The sequence below is a fragment of the Chanos chanos genome, chromosome 6 (genome assembly GCF_902362185.1).
Source record: "Chanos chanos chromosome 6, fChaCha1.1, whole genome shotgun sequence".
Taxonomy (NCBI): domain Eukaryota; kingdom Metazoa; phylum Chordata; class Actinopteri; order Gonorynchiformes; family Chanidae; genus Chanos; species Chanos chanos.
This window is the reverse complement of record NC_044500.1, coordinates 26436776-26458299: the sequence shown is the minus strand read 5'-3', so window position 1 is coordinate 26458299 and position 21524 is coordinate 26436776. Positions and strand designations below refer to the sequence as shown.

At 40.3% G+C, this 21524-nt stretch overlaps 1 protein-coding gene across 1 annotated transcript in view; it reads right to left on the bottom strand.

The window, feature by feature from the left end:
* Positions 1-11200: 11200 nt before the first annotated feature.
* The window catches only part of necab3 (N-terminal EF-hand calcium binding protein 3), a 42764-nt gene continuing 32440 nt past the window's right edge, over positions 11201-21524 (bottom strand). Inside the window, exons 7-13 of the mRNA XM_030778575.1 lie at positions 20996-21117; positions 20710-20789; positions 20303-20356; positions 14192-14304; positions 12557-12634; positions 11864-11955; positions 11201-11229 (exon numbers count right to left, since the gene is read on the bottom strand). Coding sequence (XP_030634435.1) covers positions 11201-11229; positions 11864-11955; positions 12557-12634; positions 14192-14304; positions 20303-20356; positions 20710-20789; positions 20996-21117 — 568 coding nt within the window. The remainder of the gene's footprint in view (positions 11230-11863; positions 11956-12556; positions 12635-14191; positions 14305-20302; positions 20357-20709; positions 20790-20995; positions 21118-21524) is intronic.

Sequence of the window (21524 nt, the reverse complement as noted above, 5' to 3'; positions counted from 1 at the left end):
AAACATCATTATGTAAATTATGTTTATTCATTTTCCTTCTCCTTACAGCTCAGTCTCACCTTTTATATGGAGTGTGTGTGAATGTTCATTAAAATTCAGTTAATTCAGCCAAGCACTCTTAATCTGCGATATATAATTCAAAGTCTCGGAGAGAGGGAACCATAAATATTTACAAGGCTCTAACAGTCGAGGCAGGCCCGAAATGCCTCGAGTTTCGGATAAACGGATAACGGATATTTAATACTGAATTTTACCAGCAGGTGGCGCCGCTTATCCATGCCTTAGATTTCTGCCAGGTCGCTGTATGCTCCTAGTTTCTGTGGATGGACCCTCCTTTAGTAATTCAGTTTGGACAGCTAATCAGCACAAACAATCGGAAAGTCAGTGATTCGCAGAAGTTTTATTTTTGTTGCCTGATTAGAGCGCGAGATCGCAGTTCTCCTATTCATATTTTTGGATCTTTGTGCGTACTGGGCTTTGTAATGAAGCCCTCTCAAAATAAACAAACAAATAATAATAAATAAATAAATATAGGAGTAAAAAAAAAGGCACAGGTCCCGAAACTTTTTTTTTAACAAAGCAATAATATTTTTGCGAACGAGAGAAGACAAAGGTACCACTGGCAACTTCATTTCCTACACTTGTTTTAATGGGTTCCTTAAGTAATTTTGCATCAAAGTAACATTTTTTCCACGTCTAATATAAGCTTAGCCTTTGCCGTCCGGCTGCATAGTGTCCTGCGAACATTTATAGTTTAATTCGGATCGTATCATATTCTGAACATCTGACGGTCTTGAAAGTAGGCCATTGGGCACAAAACACATTAGTCTAATTTATATAACCTTATTAATCGTAACACGATCGGCGTAACGCTGTTGCTCTAAAATGCTGTTTGACCCGTATCAAGAAGCCCAGCGGAAAGTGCATATAGAAACTGGAAATGTTCCAAATGTGAAAGATAAAGTGATTGTATGTGTGGTCTCGATATCCACTCAGTCTTTGTCTCTCCCTCTCCACGATTTCTCTAAAAGGAAACAGTTCTTCAATTTACTGTACGTAGAAATATGGATAAAACTGTGCCAGATTCCGCTCTCCCCGATACACGCCGCTGCAGAGCTCGGTTGGCAAATGTAACTTGTTAAAAATATAATACCATATGGGGAACGATGGAACACAGTCATTAAAACTGTACGACGATAGACAAATTCCACGTAATTCTAACATGTGCTAATTAAACTAGGCAAACGATTAAAAAAAACTGAAACGGCGACTAAGTTAAAAAAAAAAAATAACCACATTTGCATTTTGAACATTTGCTAGTACAGTGCAGTGCCCGTGGGTCTAAACAATTTCCAATTACATTCGTCTTATCTCCTCTGCTCTCACACAGCTCAACTCCTCATGGTCACTTTAAAATGACTGAATCAAGTGAATAACCACAGTACAGCACAACAAATTGCGGGGTCGAAAAACCTCATGAAATGGTTTCAAGAGTTTTGAATCCATGTCCTCAGAATTCTAAGCCATAAAACCAGTTTCCTTCCACTAGCTGTGTTTCAGCTGATGTTCTCTGTGAGTTGGAATTTGCCGAGGGATGATTTCCAGCAGAGTTTGAAATGGGATGCAGGACACTGCTGATCACACAGAGTGATCATGAACAATTGATTGTTCCTCTAATAGAATAATGTTAGAGGCAGGTGGCTGCCTCTCTGAATTCCTACGGCCTTCCTCATCTAGTCTACCCATTCTCTCCTCTGAACTCCTACAGTCTTCCTCATCTAGTCTACCCATTCTCTCCTCTCTGAACTCCTACAGCCCTCCTCATCTAGTCTACCCATTCTCTCCTCTCTGAACTCCTACGGCCTTCCTCATCTGGTCTACCCATTCTCTCCTCTCTGAACTCCTACAGCCTTCCTCATCTGGTCTATCCATCCTCTCCTCTCTGAACTCCTACAGCCTTCCTCATCTGGTCTATCCATCCTCTCCTCTGAACTCCTACAGCCCTCCTCATCTAGTCTACCCATTCTCTCCTCTCTGAACTCCTACGGCCTTCCTCATCTAGTCTATCCATTCTCTCCTCTGAACTCCTATGGCCTTCTTCATCTAGTCTACCCTTTCTCTCCTCTGAACTCCTACAGCCTTCCTCATCTAGTCTATCCATTCTCTCCTCTGAACTCCTACATCCTTCCTCATCTGGTCTACCCATTCTCTCCTCTCTGAACTCCTACAGCCTTCCTCATCTAGTCTACCCATTCTCTCCTCTCTGAACTCCTACGGCCTTCCTCATCTAGTCTACCCATTCTCTCCTCTCTGAACTCCTACGGCCCTCCTCATCTAGTCTACCCATTCTCTCCTCTCTGAACTCCTACAGCCTTCCTCATCTGGTCTATCCATCCTCTCCTCTCTGAACTCCTACAGCCTTCCTGATCTGGTCTATCCATCCTCTCCTCTGAACTCCTACGGCCTTCCTCATCTAGTCTATCCATTCTCTCCTCTCTGAACTCCTACGGCCTTCCTCATCTATCCTACCCATTCTCTCCTCTCTGAACTCCCACGGCCCTCCTCATCTAGTCTATCCATCCTTTGCTCTCTGGTTCTTTTAAAGATACCTGGCATTCAGAGTGAACATTTTGCTCAGCCCTTTTGCAAATTTGAGTTGACACAGTCAGTCTTAGTAATAAGCCAATGCAGGACTTCCATAATGTTATCCAAATGATTAAATATCGTAATATTGCTGTATTGCAATACTTCATACACTATCCATTAGTAGGATACAATGGATATGACTAAGAATTGAAAAATTGAATTAAATCTTTTGACTGTGTGGATTATTGCCTAGTCTACCACTTGTTTAGACCATACTGTTTGCTGTAGATGGTTTCAGAATGACTGATCTTAAAAGACTCAGCATCCAATGTATCTAATGGTCTGCAGTCCTAGATTTTAAACAGTACCAAAAGGGGTACTTCAAGGTTCCATTTTAGGCCCACTACTTTTCACCATTTGTATGGGCAGCGCCTCTTTAAACAAATATAAGATTCATATGTGGATGACACTAGTATAATTTCATTTGCCTGAGTTGAGCAGCGAACTATAGAGAATCTTTCTCTTTTTGACAACAGTCAGTAACTGACCTAGTCTTGGGTGAAAATAGCACTAAATACTTGCCATTTTTCAGAGTTCCTGGTGCCATTACCATAGACCCGCATATCTGTGGTCTGACTGGTGCCAAACTGGGATGTTTATATCCTACAAATATCTTGGCGTTTTGGTTGAAGACAAACGGACTTTGAATATGGAAAAGCAAAAAGATAAAATGAAATGAGTATCTTTTCACAGGAATAAATCTGTGATAAAATGCATTTGAGGTTAGGAAGAACATTGTTCCGCCAACGCAGTGTGTGATATTGAGTGGAGATGAAAGTAAAACTGTGTAGTCAGCCCCCCTCCCAATTCCCTGCTTCATCCGTCAGTGGAACATTATATCAGTTGAAGAGAGTTGACTCGGATCCAGGCATGTGGTGTTTGTGTTTGAGGCTGTGCTTGGGAAGATGGCTAGAGGTTGATGCGGGATCAGAACATAAAGGCAGCTCAGGTTATTTATTTATTTTTCTTCTTATTTGTTTTCAGAAACCCAGCAATGCAAGCGTCTTTCCTCTTCATCTCTGCGAAGCATGCCTAAAGCAACGAAAGACACAGGCGGGAGCCTTTTATTTTTCATTAGAGATTTTCCCTTGTGTCAGCGACTTCAACAAATGCTCTCAACTCTCTCCTAAGAAATATCTTACTAGGCTTATTGTACAGTGGTGTTTGTTTGGCTCTCTGTGGCATTTGATTGGTTGTCGTGCAGTGGAATGCTTACTCTTGTCCTATCAGAAGCAAAGTGTCACCTCTCTTAACACACACACACACACACACACACACACACACACACTGGATATATCTTTTGCTATTCATTCTCTAAGCCAAATCCATTTTTTATTCACCAGACTCTTGGCAATAACATATGACTGGAGAGATTAGAAAGACAAATTTGTGTTCCAGTCTTCTTCTCATTCAACTGAATCTGAGTAAAAATGGATTAACGATGAAAAAATGAAAATAAATGCATAATTAGGTCAAGAATATGCTTTGGGCTGTAGAATTCTAGGCAGCAATTCACAACACATCATTTGAGTTGGTCATTTTAGACTTTTCTGCTTCGCTTCTGCTCAACAGGAACCCTCTCTGGCTTCAGCACATGATGAGTTCACAAACTGGAAAAATCCCATTTAGCTTTTTAATCAACCAAAAGCACAGAGAGAGAGAGAGAGAGAGAATCTTCTGAGTGCTGTAATGATTACCCACACACAAACGCACACACAAATGCACCCGTGCACACACACACACTAAAGGATTAGGCGAGGGGGCGTGTATGGCACTGCCGGTTCAGTGGAGACAGACAGCTAATCAGAGATTAAGTGTGATTGGACTACAAGGAGTCAAATATACCCTGTATGGGAAATTATTTATTTGAATCTCAATTTTTTTTTTTTTTCACCAAAACGAAGCACAATGATTCAGTTCCATACCCAAAAATAAAAAAACAAACCCTGTAATGTTTGACAGGTTGCGGTTTACGTACCTGTTATATTGAGTTTCTTCACTCAGCGTCCTGTTTATTAAGTAAACCTGTCCAAAACCAGGACCGACCCCCCTCATCCCCCAGCCAGCCTGGGTTCTTTGGAACACGGGTTCAGCATCATGTTGGAAATGCTCCTTTTGGATGCCGCCCTGTGCCCATGTGACACCATCAAGCAGCTGCTGCTACTGCCTGTCCCCTTTCATCACAAAGGTCCTCTACTGGCTAAAGGTCTGATGACTACACAGACCATTCAGAGAAACGAACTTGCTGTCATGTCCCTGGAACAATTCTGAGATGATACTTGCTTTGAGACGTAGTGTGTCACTGCAACCATGCAGAGACACACCTGGTCGGTGTCAAAGTTTGACAGTTGGTATCAGGGGAAAACTGTCCCCACGCCCTTACATCAGCGCCCCCAGCCTGCGTGCTTAACGCCAGCTGGGATGGTACTTGACACATCTGCAAACTCTCCACTCTGGCATCGGTATGACTCAGCAGGAATGAGGATGGGCCGAACCAAGTGACTGTTTCCAGCTTCTCAGATGTCTGGTGTGGGCAATCACACGCGTGTTTGTGTTTTTAGCTGACAGAAGGTTAACCTGGTGCAGTGGTCTGCTGCTGCAGGGCCAGCACTATAGGGGTCCATGGGATGCAGACGCACACGGGCCCAGTCTTAAGGGGGGTTCCGGCTGTGTGCCCTTGAGCAAGGCACTTAACCCCAATGCTCCCTGGGCGCAAGGAATGCTGCCCATTGCTCGTGCGTCTGGTGTGTGTGTTCACTACTGGTGTGTTGGATGGGTTAAATGCAGAGGACAAATTCACCTCTCATTGTTCATAGTGTGTGTGTGTGATCACAGAGATTTACATTTACATTTAATGGCATATTCTCTTCAAAATATCTAACTGCCATTGGACAGTTCATAATAAATGCCATCACATGCCAAGTGTTTCTGACAATTCCATCTACAAATAGCAAAGTTGATAAAAACATACCTGACCTCCACAGTGTCTCAGGAAAGACGGTCTGCACAGGCTTTAATATCCATTGAGAATCACACAGGAATACGAGCGGATTATGAAGGTGTAATCGCAAGATTTGCTGCAGCCAAGACACGACGAGTCAAGTTTTTAGGTGGGGGTTGGGGCGGGGGGGTTTGTGTAATCTCGCACCTGGACAGAAGGTTTGCGCCGGCCCTGTGCTGCTGTAACCTGTCCCTGATAAAGACTGAGGAGCTGTGTGTTCTGATGTACCGGTCTGCCCACCACTGCTGTTCTGTGGCACGTGTCATTCCACTGGATGTAGCTTTGTGTGTACGAAATTCGTCCGTTGGTACAGATGATTCTTGCCACTCTCCCTCTGCCTCTTTCATCAATAAGCTCTTTACACTCACAGAACCGTGGTGAATGAAAACCATGGAAATGGAGCCATGTTTGAGACAGTGCAAACACTACACTGGCCACCCATGTTTAGACCATGCTCACTGTGACTTATAGTAATAACTGCACACTCCAATTATAAAGCAGTTCTATATGTAAATATCTGACTATACACTATTTATGAGTTATATATGTTTAAATAGATTTATATTTATAAACAGATTATGTAAATTGTAAGGTTATATAAATGTCTGAGTTTAGGGTGTACATATACATATATAGACAGATACACACATACATATAAATATGGATATAGATATGTGTGTTAGGATATGGTAGTAGTAGAGTGAGGAAAGGCACTGACTAACACAGGAGATGCTGGAGGATGCTGCCTACCTGGGTGTTGAGTCTCTTTAAGGAGAGGTTTGGCAAGCTCTCACAGGAGAGAGAGGACTCTTTAAATAGTTTGCTGCGAACTCCATTTTGATATATAGTGTTCCATACTCCCTTTTGATAGTCCCTTTGGACACTCAGTTTTTGTTGTCTAAAGTCTTTTGGTTTCATTATTTCGTTGAAATAAACTGAATGATATTGCTTGGGCGAGATGCATGGACATCACAGTGCCCTGGATCAGCCGTCTGGAGATGACACCTGTATTGCCCAGGTTTGGCCATGTAGTCCTCCAAGCATCTCTCTAGTTAACTCACACACACATATAGACAGGCATACTTACATGTTATACACAACACAAAGGGTGGTACAAGGTTAGGGGCGTGGTCTTGATTAGTTCTTGTATTTCCCTAGACCACCAGTGCTTATTCATGTAGATAGGTGCGGGTTGAGAGCACAACATTTCTTCTCCTAACAATGAGTACATAGTTATATAAACTCTATGAATTCTGAGATGCTGTACAGCTTGTGAAATATCACAAATAACAAATAATGCATTTTCAAGAAAATTCTAGATGATGAGGAGCATGTTGTGCTGTCTCACTTTCTTTATCTCTGCAGATGTGCTCAAACAGCAGACTCCAGCAGAGAGAGCTTATCTCTTTCTCCTAGAGTTTGTGCAAAAATAAATAAATAAATAAAGCAAGAAAAAAGAAACAAAGCGAGGGAGGTCAGGCATAATACAGTTATGAGTCATTTTCAAATTTTTACATTAACTTATTTGTTTGACACAAAACTGCTTGAGGTGTCCATGGGAGGCCTTGAAGACAGGATGTGAAGGAAAGGGGGAAAACAGAGGAAAGAAAGGAATAACAGAGAGGAAAAGACAGAGGAAATAAGAGTGCTACAGCAGCTTTTCTCTCTCTGGTCTTCTCTGATTTTTCCCTGGCTGTTTCTCTGAGAATTAAAATGACAAGGTCAGCTTGAATAGAAGACTTCTAATAGACCTATTCACTGCAGTGTGTGCCCAGGGAATATTTTACACACACACACGTACGCACAAAACTGCAACAGCTTTAACAAAATAGTATTCACTAAGTCATAGCGCACCATAATATGTCACAAATATGACATCAAATCTTCATCCAGGGAGAGATTATATATGCATGTCATCTCATATTCATTTTCTCTTATTTTTCAGCTAGGGAAGCAGAAGTCTCATTTGGTACATCTGTATCTGTGTGTGTGTAATTTATGTTAAACCACAGATAGATAACAGAACTGTATCTTCAGAGCTAAATCAAACAGTTCCAGAGAGGCCAGTGGTCTGACAAATAAATTGGCTCACTGCCTCTGTGTTTCCATGCCATGATGACGTTCATTTTATTCACAGCCTCTTGTGGCCCCTCATAAACACACACACACACACATACACACGCACTGCTTCTAATCTACATTTCTATGATATCTCGCCTACATAATGTCTTGTAAATTAAGACACATTTAGTGATTAAACATTCATTTCATCCCTTCTCTCAGTCATATATTCCTTCATAAATTGATTAACCTTCAATCTCTGGTCCGTAATCATAATAAACAGTTGCCGAAACCAGGATCGAGGAGCTAACGTGTAATGATATGGAGCTGCACCCAGTGACAGTGGCTCATACACCAATTAACCCTGTTGTCATATGGACAGTGGGTCTGTGACACAGAGGGAATCAGTGTCCTGCTTTTCTTTAGGATTTCTCTGCATCTGCAGAGCCGTAATGAGTTCGCTGAAAGCTAGAGGTGAATAAGGGTAAGACTGTTCTGGACACAGACACACACACACACACAGAGAGAGAGAGAGAGAGAGAGAGAGAGAGACAAAGACAGAGACAGAGAGAGAGGGGAGACAGAAAGAAAATTATCTGAGTGTCGGAAAGAAGGGGGATTTTTGGTGTTCTTTTTTCCCCTGAATGTACGGTGGGAAAATACAATTTTTAATTCTATGACTATTTTTTCTCCCTCAGATAAGTGTCAAAGTTTCTGAAACCCTGTTGTTCAACAGTAAAATATTTTTTGCCTCCTTTTTATGTTTGTGAAATTGTACAAAAAAGAAAGAAGATTTCAAAGACACTTCGGAAGCCTAAGCTAAAAAAGCTCATGTCTGCAAACAGCAGGATAGCTGATTAAAACTTCAATTGGGGGCAAAAAAGAGAGTGAGGAAGTGAAGACACAATGATAAAACAACTTCACCAAGTTCTACCCAAACCACCCTTCAAGCTTTATTTCTTTATGTTTCATGACAATGAATAGATACAATGGACTTGATAAATCACATGAAATTCATTATTATATCTGGTTAGATCAGGTTAGCACAAGCTCTATGTTCTTAAACCAACAGGAATCAGGCAAGAGATCATCCAGAGACAAGCAAATTATTATTTAAGATGAGAATTAAAAAAAAAAACACAAAAAGGTTTGAAGACTTAAGCTTAACACTGGAAGGAGGTACATAGTTCTGACATCTACTTTAAGTTCCAGTGGAAAGAACAACTATAATCTGTACATCACACATTTCCCCCTTTTATTTAGAGAAATAACTTTCCTCAGCAAGCCATGAAAACTAACTATGTCAGAAACGAGGCAAAGAAAGAAAGTTCATACACATGCAAGGTTAATCTACTATGCTTGTTATTCTCTTTAAACTTTACCCAGAGAAGCAAACACTAAGTCAGTAAAAGGATCTGTAGTGTTTTTTTTTTACACAAATATACATACGTATATATATATATATATATATAATTTTATTTTTACTAGTAGGATATGATTTTTTTCTAGTGAGAATTTACATCTCCTAATTAGCAAGCACAGTGTTTTCTTCAAAGTCTCCCCTGCTTCAAACGCATCACTACTGGCATCAGCACGGGACCAAAAAAAAAAGGCTTTGATTCTCTGATTTTCTATACATGCCAGAGAAAAGATTATAACCATGCTTGCTTGAAGAGTTCATTTTTGTTCTTTATCTATGAATTGATCCTGGGCTCAGGGACAGTGTTGGGGAGTTGGGATTGTGTGTGTGTGTGGGGGGGGATGTAAGAGTTGTTTTAAAGACATTCATTTAATGTCTTTTAGGGCTGAATTAATATACACACATTGATTAGAGCTTCCAGTTTGGGGTTGATGTGTTTGTGTAGAAGAGTGGGGGTAGAGTTAAGGTGTTTGTGTAGAGGAGTGGGGGTAGAGTTAAGGTGTTTGTGTAGAGGAGTGGGGGTAGAGTTAAGGTGTTTGTGTAGAGGAGTAGGGGTAGAGTTAAGGTGTTTGTGTAGAGGAGTGGGGGTAGAGTTAAGGTGTTTGTGCAGAGGAGTGGAGTAGAGTTAATACTTCGCTGCTGTGTCGTAGGAGGACAAAGTTGATGGTGGGTTTTTAGAGTGAGACTTCTGACTGCTGTAGGGTTGAGAGACTTTGGGTTTAGAGTGAGACTTCTGACTGCTGTAGGGTTTTAGAGACTTTGGGTTTTTAGAGTGAGACTTCTGACTGCTGTAGGGTTGAGAGACTTTGTGTTTAGAGTGAGACTTCTGACTGCTGTAGGGTTTTAGAGACTTTGGGTTTTTAGAGTGAGACTTCTGACTGCTGTAGGGTTGAGAGACTTTGTGTTTAGAGTGAGACTTCTGACTGCTGTAGGGTTGAGAGACTTTGGGTTTTTAGAGTGAGACTTCTGACTGCTGTAGGGTTTTAGAGACTTTGGGTTTAGAGTGAGACTTCTGACTGCTGTAGGGTTGAGAGACTTTGGGTTTTTAGAGTGAGACTTCTGACTGCTGTAGGGTTGAGAGACTTTGGGTTTTTAGAGTGAGACTTCTGACTGCTGTAGGGTTGAGAGACTTTGGGTTTAGAGTGAGACTTCTGACTGCTGTGGGGTTGAGAGACTTTGGGTTTTTAGAGTGAGACTTCTGACTGCTGTAGGGTTGAGAGACTTTGGGTTTAGAGTGAGACTTCTGACTGCTGTAGGGTTGAGAGACTTTGGGTTTAGAGTGAGACTTCTGACTGCTGTAGGGTTGAGAGACTTTGGGTTTAGAGTGAGACTTCTGACTGCTGTAGGGTTGAGAGACTTTGTGTTTAGAGTGAGACTTCTGACTGCTGTAGGGTTGAGAGACTTTGGGTTTTTAGAGTGAGACTTCTGACTGCTGTAGGGTTTTAGAGACTTTGGGTTTAGAGTGAGACTTCTGACTGCTGTAGGGTTGAGAGACTTTGGGTTTTTAGAGTGGGACTTCTGACTGCTGTAGGGTTTTAGAGACTTTGGGTTTAGAGTGAGACTTCTGACTGCTGTAGGGTTGAGAGACTTTGGGTTTAGAGTGAGACTTCTGACTGCTGTAGGGTTGAGAGACTTTGGGTTTAGAGTGAGACTTCTGACTGCTGTAGGGTTGAGAGACTTTGGGTTTTTAGAGTGAGACTTCTGACTGCTGTAGGGTTGAGAGACTTTGGGTTTAGAGTGAGACTTCTGACTGCTGTAGGGTTGAGAGACTTTGGGTTTTTAGAGTGAGACTTCTGACTGCTGTAGGGTTGAGAGACTTTGGGTTTCTGTATTCGTTAATGTTTTGTATCTGGACTGGAGTGAGGTAAGGTAGAGAGATACTGCTGGGTTGAGGAACAGTGTCTCTGTATTTTAATGGGCTAAGGTTGACATTGGATGTCTACCTCGGGGCAGTGTATGGTTTAAAGACATTGTATTTCTGAGTTGGGGGGGGGGGGGGGGGCTGGGGGGGCAGGGTAAGATTGTGAAATAATGAAGGGTTGACAAGGACAGTGCCTATAGCATCACTGCCGTTAGTTATTTGTCATAATCCACCAAGAAGCTGAAAAAGAAAAGGAAAGAGAGTTAATAGCGATGCAAAAAAAATTGCTATAGTAGGAAGTCTGAAAACATTCAAATTCCCACTGATTCAAGGTTTGATTTTTTTCATGCTAAAGTGATGATTATGACTTTCATGTAGGCTCTGGCTGTAGACTCAAGGCCAGAAAACAAGTCACGGAACTGAGTGAGGATTAAAAGAGAATATCAGTTCAGTGACGCATCCGCCAACACCTCCACCTACAGAGATAAGTCACCGCAGAAACCTGAACCTCCATGACATTCATACAGCAGTGATATATAGGTCTTAATCAAATCAGTCATGGACACGTCACTCTCATGTCCGCTCCTGACAGGCTGTTTCTACAGGGAACGATGACGCTGCTTCAGTATTAACGGCTTTACTTACTTGATTGAGTTTTTCAACAGATGTGTGCCTGCATATATGCACACACACACACACACTGGCACACACACTCACACTCACACACACACATACACTCACACTCACTCTCACACACACACTCACACCCACACACACTCACACACATACACACTCGCACACACACACACTCACACAGACTCACACACACACACACACTCACACGCACACACACACACACACACACACTCTGTACCTGGCAGTAGCATGGTGGAGACCAGCTCTGGATCCTCCAGCATGTCTATAATGCAACGCTGGAAAGTCTTACTGGCCTCAGACTGCAGATAGCTGGAGAGAGAGAGAGAGAGAGACAGAGAGAGAGAGAGAAAGAGAGAGAGAGAGAAAGAAAGAGGGGTTAAAACTCTTGTTGCTGTCCATTCTCTTATTATTCCAGTATGTAATTCCAGAGTTAGATGAATAGTCCGATAGTTAACAGAATAAGTATTTGGTGAGTGACTGATGTAATGGGTTAGATGCATTTAAAGATAACATTCAGTAAAGGCGACATAATTCCTTCCCTGACTGAATGGATGAGACATGTGGTGATGCAGAGCTATTGAATCTACAGTGAGTTTTATGCAAATTTCAGATTCTTTTCTTTTTTAAATACACTCATATTTCATACATTGTGCAGGTATAAAACATATTCTCATATCATTAATCATATTCTCAGTATTAATTATAGAATACAACACAATGGGAAAACAGCTGTGTGTGTGTGTGTCTGTGTGTGAGGAAATGACTTGTACCAGCTCATTGTATCTGAGTGTCAACAGTCTATCTGGGTACAGTGATACACTCACACATACACTCACGCAAACACGCACGCACGCACACATGCACACAAACACATACACACACACATACGCTCACACACACACACACCCACCTCATCCAGGAGATGCGGTCTTGCCAAAACTCATACATTATGTAGCAAGATTTCTCTGGGAGCTTCTGGATGGACACACTGAAAGAGAGAGTGAGAGAGAGAGCGAGAGAGAGAGACAGAGCGAGAGAGAGAGAGAGAGAGAGAGAGAGAGCTCATGGACTTGTTCCTGGCAGCTGTACTGTAAATCAGAGTCCAGTGTGTGGGAGGAGCTTGTTGTGACAGGTCTGTTGGCAGGAGCTGAGTGAGAGATTACATTATGTACCAGGGAAATGAACCTGAGACCACGGTCTGGACTCATAAGGCAATGACAGCCTCAAATTTCTGTTTGCTTCTTTCTTTTTGTGTGAAATCAGTGGTTTTCAGGGTTCTTTTTCTCCAACATGTTGTGTTATTTCTTTCTCTCTGTATTCACCAACCACACAGCTGTAACACAATTTAGCTGCTACACTACAAACAGCAGCAGGGAGAATTAATGAGATTAGGAAATCATATTTCAGAAACATGACACTACAGTTAAGGTGCAATCTCTTCCTCGCTGCTTAGATGAGACCAAACCCAGTAAAAAATATGAGAAAAACATGAGAGCAATAGGAGAACAATATCTGAATTTCCTATCCTCCACTACGTTTGAAATGTCATACACTTAACATCTACATTACACACACTCTGACCCCTTGGGATTATGGTAATGCCTCTTGGTTTTTCACAGGCAGTGAGTCCCCCAGGCTAGACAATGGGAGAAAAAAGCACCTGAAGTCCAACAGGACAGGTGAGTAACCGACTTGCCAACAAAACGTTCTGACATCTCTGATCATGCAAGAGTCACTTAGTTACCACTGACATCACTTCCCTAGGAAAACATGACATTTATTCTGAAAACAGTTCAACTGTGAATTGAAATGAAGTGTCCCGGACATTATCCGGAAAACAAAATTTTAACAAAAAAACTTTGGCCTTACTAGAATACGTACAGTTCCAAACTTAATAACTTTGGCATGAGTTTAATATCTACAGCTCCAAACGTAATGACAACTGGGATATCTCTTAATACATGGCTCCAGTCTTCTCCATAAGAGGTTTCTTTTGTTATCTTTCTACCTCATTTTCACACACATCAAATTACAATTTACAGCCGAGAGAGACTCAGTTCCTTTGTAGAGGTGCCAAACCACGGACACACGGAGAAGAGAGTAGCAAGAGAAAGGAGTCGTGTTTAATGATCATTATGTGTAGTTTCTTTTCTCACTTAGAGAAATACACATTTGTTCTGACAAGCTGAAGGAAAAAGAAGAGGGGCTGTGTGTGTGTGTGTAATTATAGTTGAGAGGCAGGTTCAGCGCTCTGATGGTTTGGTCAGGGGAGTGTGAGAATGACAGCTACTTATTCAAACAGAATTACTGACAGATGCTTCACAGAGCAACTGGAATAATGCCTCTAAAAATTCATTAGCGTAGCAACACATATTTTGCATCCTGGGTCGTGATTGCTGACATGACTGCCAGTCGTGTCGCTGGTACAATGTTGTTTGATAAAACTGTAGATACATACAGATGTGTGGCATGGACAGATGTTTGACAGCGAACGTATTCTGAGTGTGTCAAAATGTAAAAATGTTTTGAGGATTGGGAGACTGACTGGAGGTTGTTGCTCTGGTTGGTCGTGGAGTCTGTGTAGCTTTTCAGGGCCTTCTGGAATTCCTCTAAATCTCCCTCTCTCACCATCATCTGTCTCTGCACCAGCAGAATGTTCTGGAACCAACGAGGAGAAGAAAACACAGAGAAAGAGAGAGAGAGAGAGAGCGAGAGAGAGAGAGCGAGAGCGAGAGCGAGAGAGAGCACGAGAGAGAGAGAGAGAGGGGAGACAGAAAGAAAATTATCTGAGTGTCGGAAAGAAGGGAGACTTTTTTGTTGTTGTTCTTTTCTCCCCTGAATGTACGGTGGGAAAATATAATTTTTAATTCTATGACTATTTTTTCTCCCTCAGATCTGTGAGAAAAGACAAGTACATTGAAAAAGACAGTAAAAAAAGTTTCGTAAAGCTAAACGTTTCTGACAGTTTCCTCAAAGCATATTGACTTTACTACAGAAAAGAGCAATGTCTGGCCTTTTAAGATGTTTATCTGAGACCACACTCTTTTTGATTCTGTAAACACACACCAGTATCCCATTGTGTTTTCAGTTCTGCTTATATACCACAGCTTAATTAGCTTCAAAATATAAGGTTCTGAATATTAAAAACATCTTAGGATTTCTTTGGTTTATTTTTCTCATTTTTAAACCTTAAATATCAGCGCATTGGGTCTGTGTGCAGACAGATATCATGGGGTCAGTATTTCAGTTACATGGTTTCTCATTATATACTATATGTCAGAAGGCATCGGCTTTGGGTGTTTTGAATTTGTCAGCTGCAAAATTGTGTCTCTGATAAAATATCCAATGTAGTCTTAAGTCACATTAAATACCCACAATATAAAAAAGAACAATATTTCTCTCTCTTTTTTTTTTTACCAAAACAATATTGGTCCAACTATAGCGATATTTCAGATAAGGTCAAAAATATAAAATTGACAGACTATTGTGATTTTCTTTTGTCAGTTTTTTTTGTTTTGTCAGTTGTTGTCATGTGCATACCACCTCAGAGACAGACTACAACGTCTGTGGGGTGATGTTGCCATGGTAATGAACTGAACTGAATGTGGCAAGGCTGTGAGTAAGGTTTTCATTTATGTCCTTATGGAACAAATGCAATAAGCTGTTTTATAATTCATATAAGCCTTAGTCCTCTGAAAGACAGACCAAGGAGTTCTCAGATATGTCATAGCTACCTGGTTTTGCTATCACACACAGAACACTAAAGAGCTGTTTTTTTTTTTTAAATAAATGTGTTTTTTATGTTACACACCAGGCAGCCACTTCATGAGGTCCAAATCCTTTTTCCTTGAGATAGACATTTGAGTAGACACAGGAATTCACTACATGTGTGTCTGTACAATTCAGAGAGAAAGCATGACAGAGGACTTCATTGAATTTAAATGGGCCATGGTAGCTGGCAAACCATGGTTCCATATGGGTGTATGACAATGACAGACTGTGGGAGATTTGACACACAGCAGTCTCACAGGTGTGACTTATCCACCACCCCAGAAACTTCTAATCAGTGGGTTACAGAAACTGATCCTAGGTCACATACTGCTGGCTTAGGAGAGATGATCTTAATCTTATCTAATTATTTTCTTAATGTGTTCCAGATAAACCCTCAACCTACTTTAGATCCAAACAACAATTTAGATACCGCTCCACTTGTTTCTGACAAACTGTAAAACAGAATTTCCCCTGAAACTGAAAAGTATCTTTACAAATACAAAAATGGGTCATGTTCAAAGCTAATATGATTTTTGCCCACTATGTTTGTGCAGTATGTATTTCTCTATATTAAACACAAATGAATATTTGTAATCGGTAAACATTTGTAACTGCAATTGCATTTTCTAATTAAATATTTATTTTCTCTTCACTGTATGAACACATTTGCTTTGTTGGTGTTCAGTAGTTTGTGTTTTTGTTGTGTATTTTCTCTCTTTGCAGTAAGAAGGAAAATGATAAGGAAAGCATATGCATATATGGGGATATGTAAACTTTAAATCAGTGGACAAGAGTGTTGCTGAAAATGTCTAATGAGACGCATTCTCTAAGATTATTCACTATTCACAGCGTGTCACACAGCCCAGCAGTGGACAGACTGCGTTTATAGACAGCATGGATTTTTTTTTTGGTTAGCCTCTGTGATTTCAAAAAACAAAACAAAAGGAATGAAGTGCTTTTACGCTGTCACAAAACTTTTTAAAATGTCGTATGGCCTGATAGCTTTTCCTCCATTATGGTTACAGATGTCAAGACCAACCTATCTTTAAATGTCTTTCCTGTCCAGACAGGGCTGTTAAATCGTTGTGAACATACTGGACATGCCATTCTCATTTTTTCTTCTTTCGTTGATAATAGAGGTGATAAAACTTAAGTGATGAAAACAGCACCACTGCGGAGTGTCTCCTTTCAGCCTAATAGTGCACTGCAGACAGCAGGATCCCTAAAATATCAAAACACTTTCCACTCAGCTGCACAAGCTTGTCCTTATCGTTTTAACAGTGCCCAGTCTACAGGTCTTCCAATTAAGTTTTATTTCATGTCACACAGTTGGGAAAAGAAAGGATGATTAAGGATATTTATGACAGGTGAAACACGAGTGACAGAGAGAGGACGGTAGAGCAGAGTGTTTTACTGCATATTGAATGCGTTGTCTGAAAGCTAAGCTTTTCATGACATCCTTATCATGTAATTATCACCTGCATGTCTGACTCAATGAGCCAAATGTGTTATCTATGGAGATGGATACAACAATGAGGTGGACAAAAATGATGGCTTATTATATCCAGCTTCCGAGCACGACATTTCAGTTTACATTATGGGAACCTCAGGAAGAACGAAATTCATATTTTTTACATAGCATGAAAAAAAATGTGATTTAAAGCAGATTTTAAAGCACTCTTCAGTTTGTCCTTGACAATGTGCCTCTGAAGGGAAGTCTGACTGAAGAAGATCTTCCACAAAACAAAAGGCTCCATAAACAGACTGAGAATCAGGTCTGTTAGCACATTACTGCAATAGAGAGACACGGAAATGGAGAAAATAAGTCTGGAGAAATATCAGTCTTCTCTCTCCACTGTGACCAATTTCAGTACTGTCATCAATGGCGCACCTTTAGTTTACCCACTGGTCACCAGTCAAATCCAGTCTCAGGTCTGGGGGCCAACTTTTGCAATAACCAATTTTCAGTCATCAAATAGTTATCACATTTTTGCAGAATATTTTCAAGAGACTTCATATTACTCAAACACACACAACCTGACCAGGTTATCCTGACAGAAGATTATAGTTCATCTGTTATTCCATGAGAAGAGCAAAAATTTAATTAAAAAATTATACTGCAGTCAAGAATCTCTTTGTTCTCTCATGATCCTGTTCTTACAAGGCTTAAAAGAACATTAATTTTAATTTGCTATCTGATTATATTCAGGCTGGTTTTTTTCAGTTGCTCTATAGGAACTTACACACTTATCTAGATAACAAACTCTTCTTAAGACAGCTGACTTTTTTTTAGTTATCATTGCCTCAGGTTTACTTCAAACACTGTCCTCCCTTCAGAGTTAAGTCCTTGGAAAAAAAAAAAAACAGTCTAAAAACACAGATCTCTCGGCAGCTTTTGATAGTGAATGAATTAATTCTTTTGCATCATTCTGAAAACAGTGCTAGCCTACCCGATTTCAGACAGATCTAAAACACGTTTCCTTTGTTCTTGCCACTGGAGATTACACTTCAAAGGAAAAAAGTGTTAAGATTGGGACTCTAAGTTTTAACTGTGTGTCTTTTTTTTTTTTTTTTTTTTTAAGAGAAGTTCCCCTTAGGCAGAGTTATCAGGCAGTGCTGTATTCAAACACAGCACACAGTACACTAATGTTCAATCCTATATTTCTGGATTGTCAGAAGATCTAAAAGAGCCACTGCCTTTATCTGTTATGTGAATGAATTTGTACTGATATCTCCTATGACTATTTCACAGTATCACCCAAAAGAAGAAAGAGAAAATAACTTCAGGCAAAACTGCACAATGTTCCACAAAAGTCTTTCAAAGGAAGAGCCTTGCTCTAACTTGCTGGTTTCATAGAACTGCCACTAAACTGTAAAGATTTTTTTTCTTAAATCACCTTTCCACTAAGGCGGCTTCATAACTAAGTTAGAAGTATTTCTTGTGTTATTGACCAATACCTTGGCTCACTGCATTTATGATATGTACAGTTTGAGAGGATACACTGGCTCTCTATCATGTAATTTGCTTACTGTTCACCTAGGGTAAACCAACTCAAATATCTGCTCTAAGAAAGGTACACACAGCTCTTGGCTACATTGACTTTTGGTTGGACAACATCTTGGATATGTCAGTTTGGGGTCCTTTTGGGTCTTTATATTTTCATAGAACATTTTTCATTCAAGCCAGCGAAATGCATTAAGTTCTATGCACAGTGATCCGTAAGACGAGAGAATAGAAAGAATTTGTGTTTCCCAAAAACTAAAACTTGATGTAACCCTTATTGCTATTTTGAAGTAAATCAAGAATACTTAACTACCTTTAATCTTGATTACAGAAGTTTTAGACACAATAGTCTGTGTGTGTGTGTGTGTGTGCATGCGCATGTGTGTATTTGTGCGTGTGTACAGATTACTTTGTCAGATTACAAAACAATTTTGTTTCATTCATGTGTACATGGAAAGCCTTAATTTTTCTTAGCTTAGTTTAGTTTAGTTTTATATAATGAAATATACCTGCATACTGTAAATGTTTAGAGAATCCTATACAGCACTGGACATACTAAGTAAAATCTCCAGTGCTGGATTTCTGTAATGAAATGGTATACATAATTACATAGAGTACTACTGCTGAACCATTCACTGACAACTATATTTCTGTTTGTATTAAGACGACACAGAAGGCAAAGCAAATTAAAACGTGTTACTGATTTTAAAAAAATTCTGACATGTGCCACAATCCCCTCACCTGACTGCCCACATAGGAATTTAGGAAAACCAAATGAAAAAACTCATATCCATAAACCTTAGGCATTACATCGATTACACCCATTACATGTAAATGAAAACTCAAGAGGTAAAGAATCTTGGTGTTATTGTTTTCAATCCTGAATAAAACTTTTAGCCTCATGTTGAATATGGTACCAGACCCTGTCATCTTCGCTCTTAAAGCACTAAATAATTGAACACATGAGTTCTTCACTTTTTCAAAAGTCATCAGATCCAAAGCCCCCTTCCTACGCTTACCTCCTTCATGTTTCGTTTTCATTTGTGTCTTTTTCATGTGATTCATACTCATAATTCCCTCTGCAATCTGCACATTCTATGCTGTTTTCATTTCTTCTTTTATTGTAAAATTTATGGTTTTGTTTATTTAGTAGACGCTTTCATCTAGAGTGAGTTATAAGCAGTGCATTCATGTTAAGAAGATGAGAACTGACTATATACAGTATCACCATCAAGTGCAGGATGTCTGCAGGAAAGAGTCCTACGATATGTCATGAGTTTTTTTTTTTTTTTGGTAAGCACCACATAAGCAGAAGAGTCACATGCCAACAGCATCATACAGAAAACAACCTTGCCATCCGTGTATATATTCGTGCATGAATTTGGATAAGCGTGTCTAACATTAAACATGCCACAATCTGCTCATTTTTTAAAAAGGACAAACAAAATGTAGACCACAGTGCTGTTCAAACAGAAACTCGTTGTACACAAACAATGTCAGACTTCCTGTTTTGTGTTTATGATATAGCAAAGACCTGAGAACTGCAGGCTAAGACACACAGAATTTGATAATAACATGAAAAAAAAACACCCTCCAGAAATGCATGGAATAAAATGAGAAGTGGAGAGAAGTTCAGTTGTTATTTTTCAAATGTTTTTTTAAATGAAGCTGTAATACCTCCTGTAAAGTGTGTGTGTGTGTGTGTGTGTGTATGTGTATGTGTATGTGTGTGTGTGTGTGTGTGTGTGTGGGGGGGGGGGGGGGGGGGGGTTCTCCCCTTCTGCCTGCTGCTGAAAAAAGCTGTCACTCCAAAATATATTTCAGAAAGAAAAGTATTTAAAACTCATGAATTCACTTCTCTCTGCTGTCGTAATTACTCACAGATTTGTATGTACTAGCCAGGGGATCCTCCTTAAGGGGCTCCAGCTTTGGACTCTAACCAGGAAAAATAAAAATGAAAATGATGGTTATTGATCAATTCAAGACCTAAGATACATGACATACATATGAATAACCTACCATCAGTAATCTTAGCTGAGAGAAAATGATGTGGAAATATACCTGTATAATTCAAACACAGTGAGTTAGGGATACTTATGATTAAGATGGATGGACAGATGGATGAATGGACAGACAGATGGATGGATGAATAGAGGGATCGTGGACACATGGGCAGATGGAAGGAGGGATGGATGGAGGGATGGGTGGAGACATGGAAACATGGATGGATAAAATGATGAGTCTGTGGATGGATGGATGACAAAGACGAAGTGGTAGAATAAACTCACTTGACACTCCAGTTTGTCAATGAGCTGCTGAAGCCTGTTGATCTGAGAACACCAGTGTTCATCTGTATCCACGGTAACGCCTGATGAATAACACATGGCAATATAAAGAGGTTAAACTGATGTTAATTCTGAGTGGGCGTCTTACGTGCTGATATTACATATGACTAACGTCTCATAATGGAAAATCTCTCTCTCATCAGTGCCAGAGTCCAGAGTAGGACAGAATGAGTGTGTGTGTTTGTGTGTGTGTGTGTTTGTGTGAACAGGACTCAGAGACAGTGACTACCTGTAGTAAGGATGCCAGAGTACGGGTCTGTTGGTGACAGACACAGGTTCTTCTGAACTCTGCGGCCACATCTCCTGTTGTTTTTCTGCACGGAGAGATGCTCTGGAACCTTCACTTCATTACTGCCAGCAACATCATTTCACAGAGAGTATGGATTTATGAGTAAGCAGACAAAACCAAAGCACAACAAAAAAAAAACAGGAAAGAATAAGACAAAGAAAAAATGCCCTCATTTTGTTTATTCATTGAATGGTCAGTGAGAGAGAAAGAGAGAAAGAGAGAGTGAGAGAGAGAGTGGCTGGGCTGGTGCCAAGTCACTTGTTCTCCACATGGTGAGAGAGAAGACACCTGTAGGGGTTCTACGTTTGAACTAGTATTTTGCATTATTGAAATAACAAACAAAAAAGACCAACATCCTAGAAATTCAGATTAAGACGATTAATGTGTAGTCCACCACAATGGCTGGTTTAAATCTCTCTCTCTCTCTCTAATGTGCACTAAATGTTCTGGCAGGTGGCCACAGCCAGAG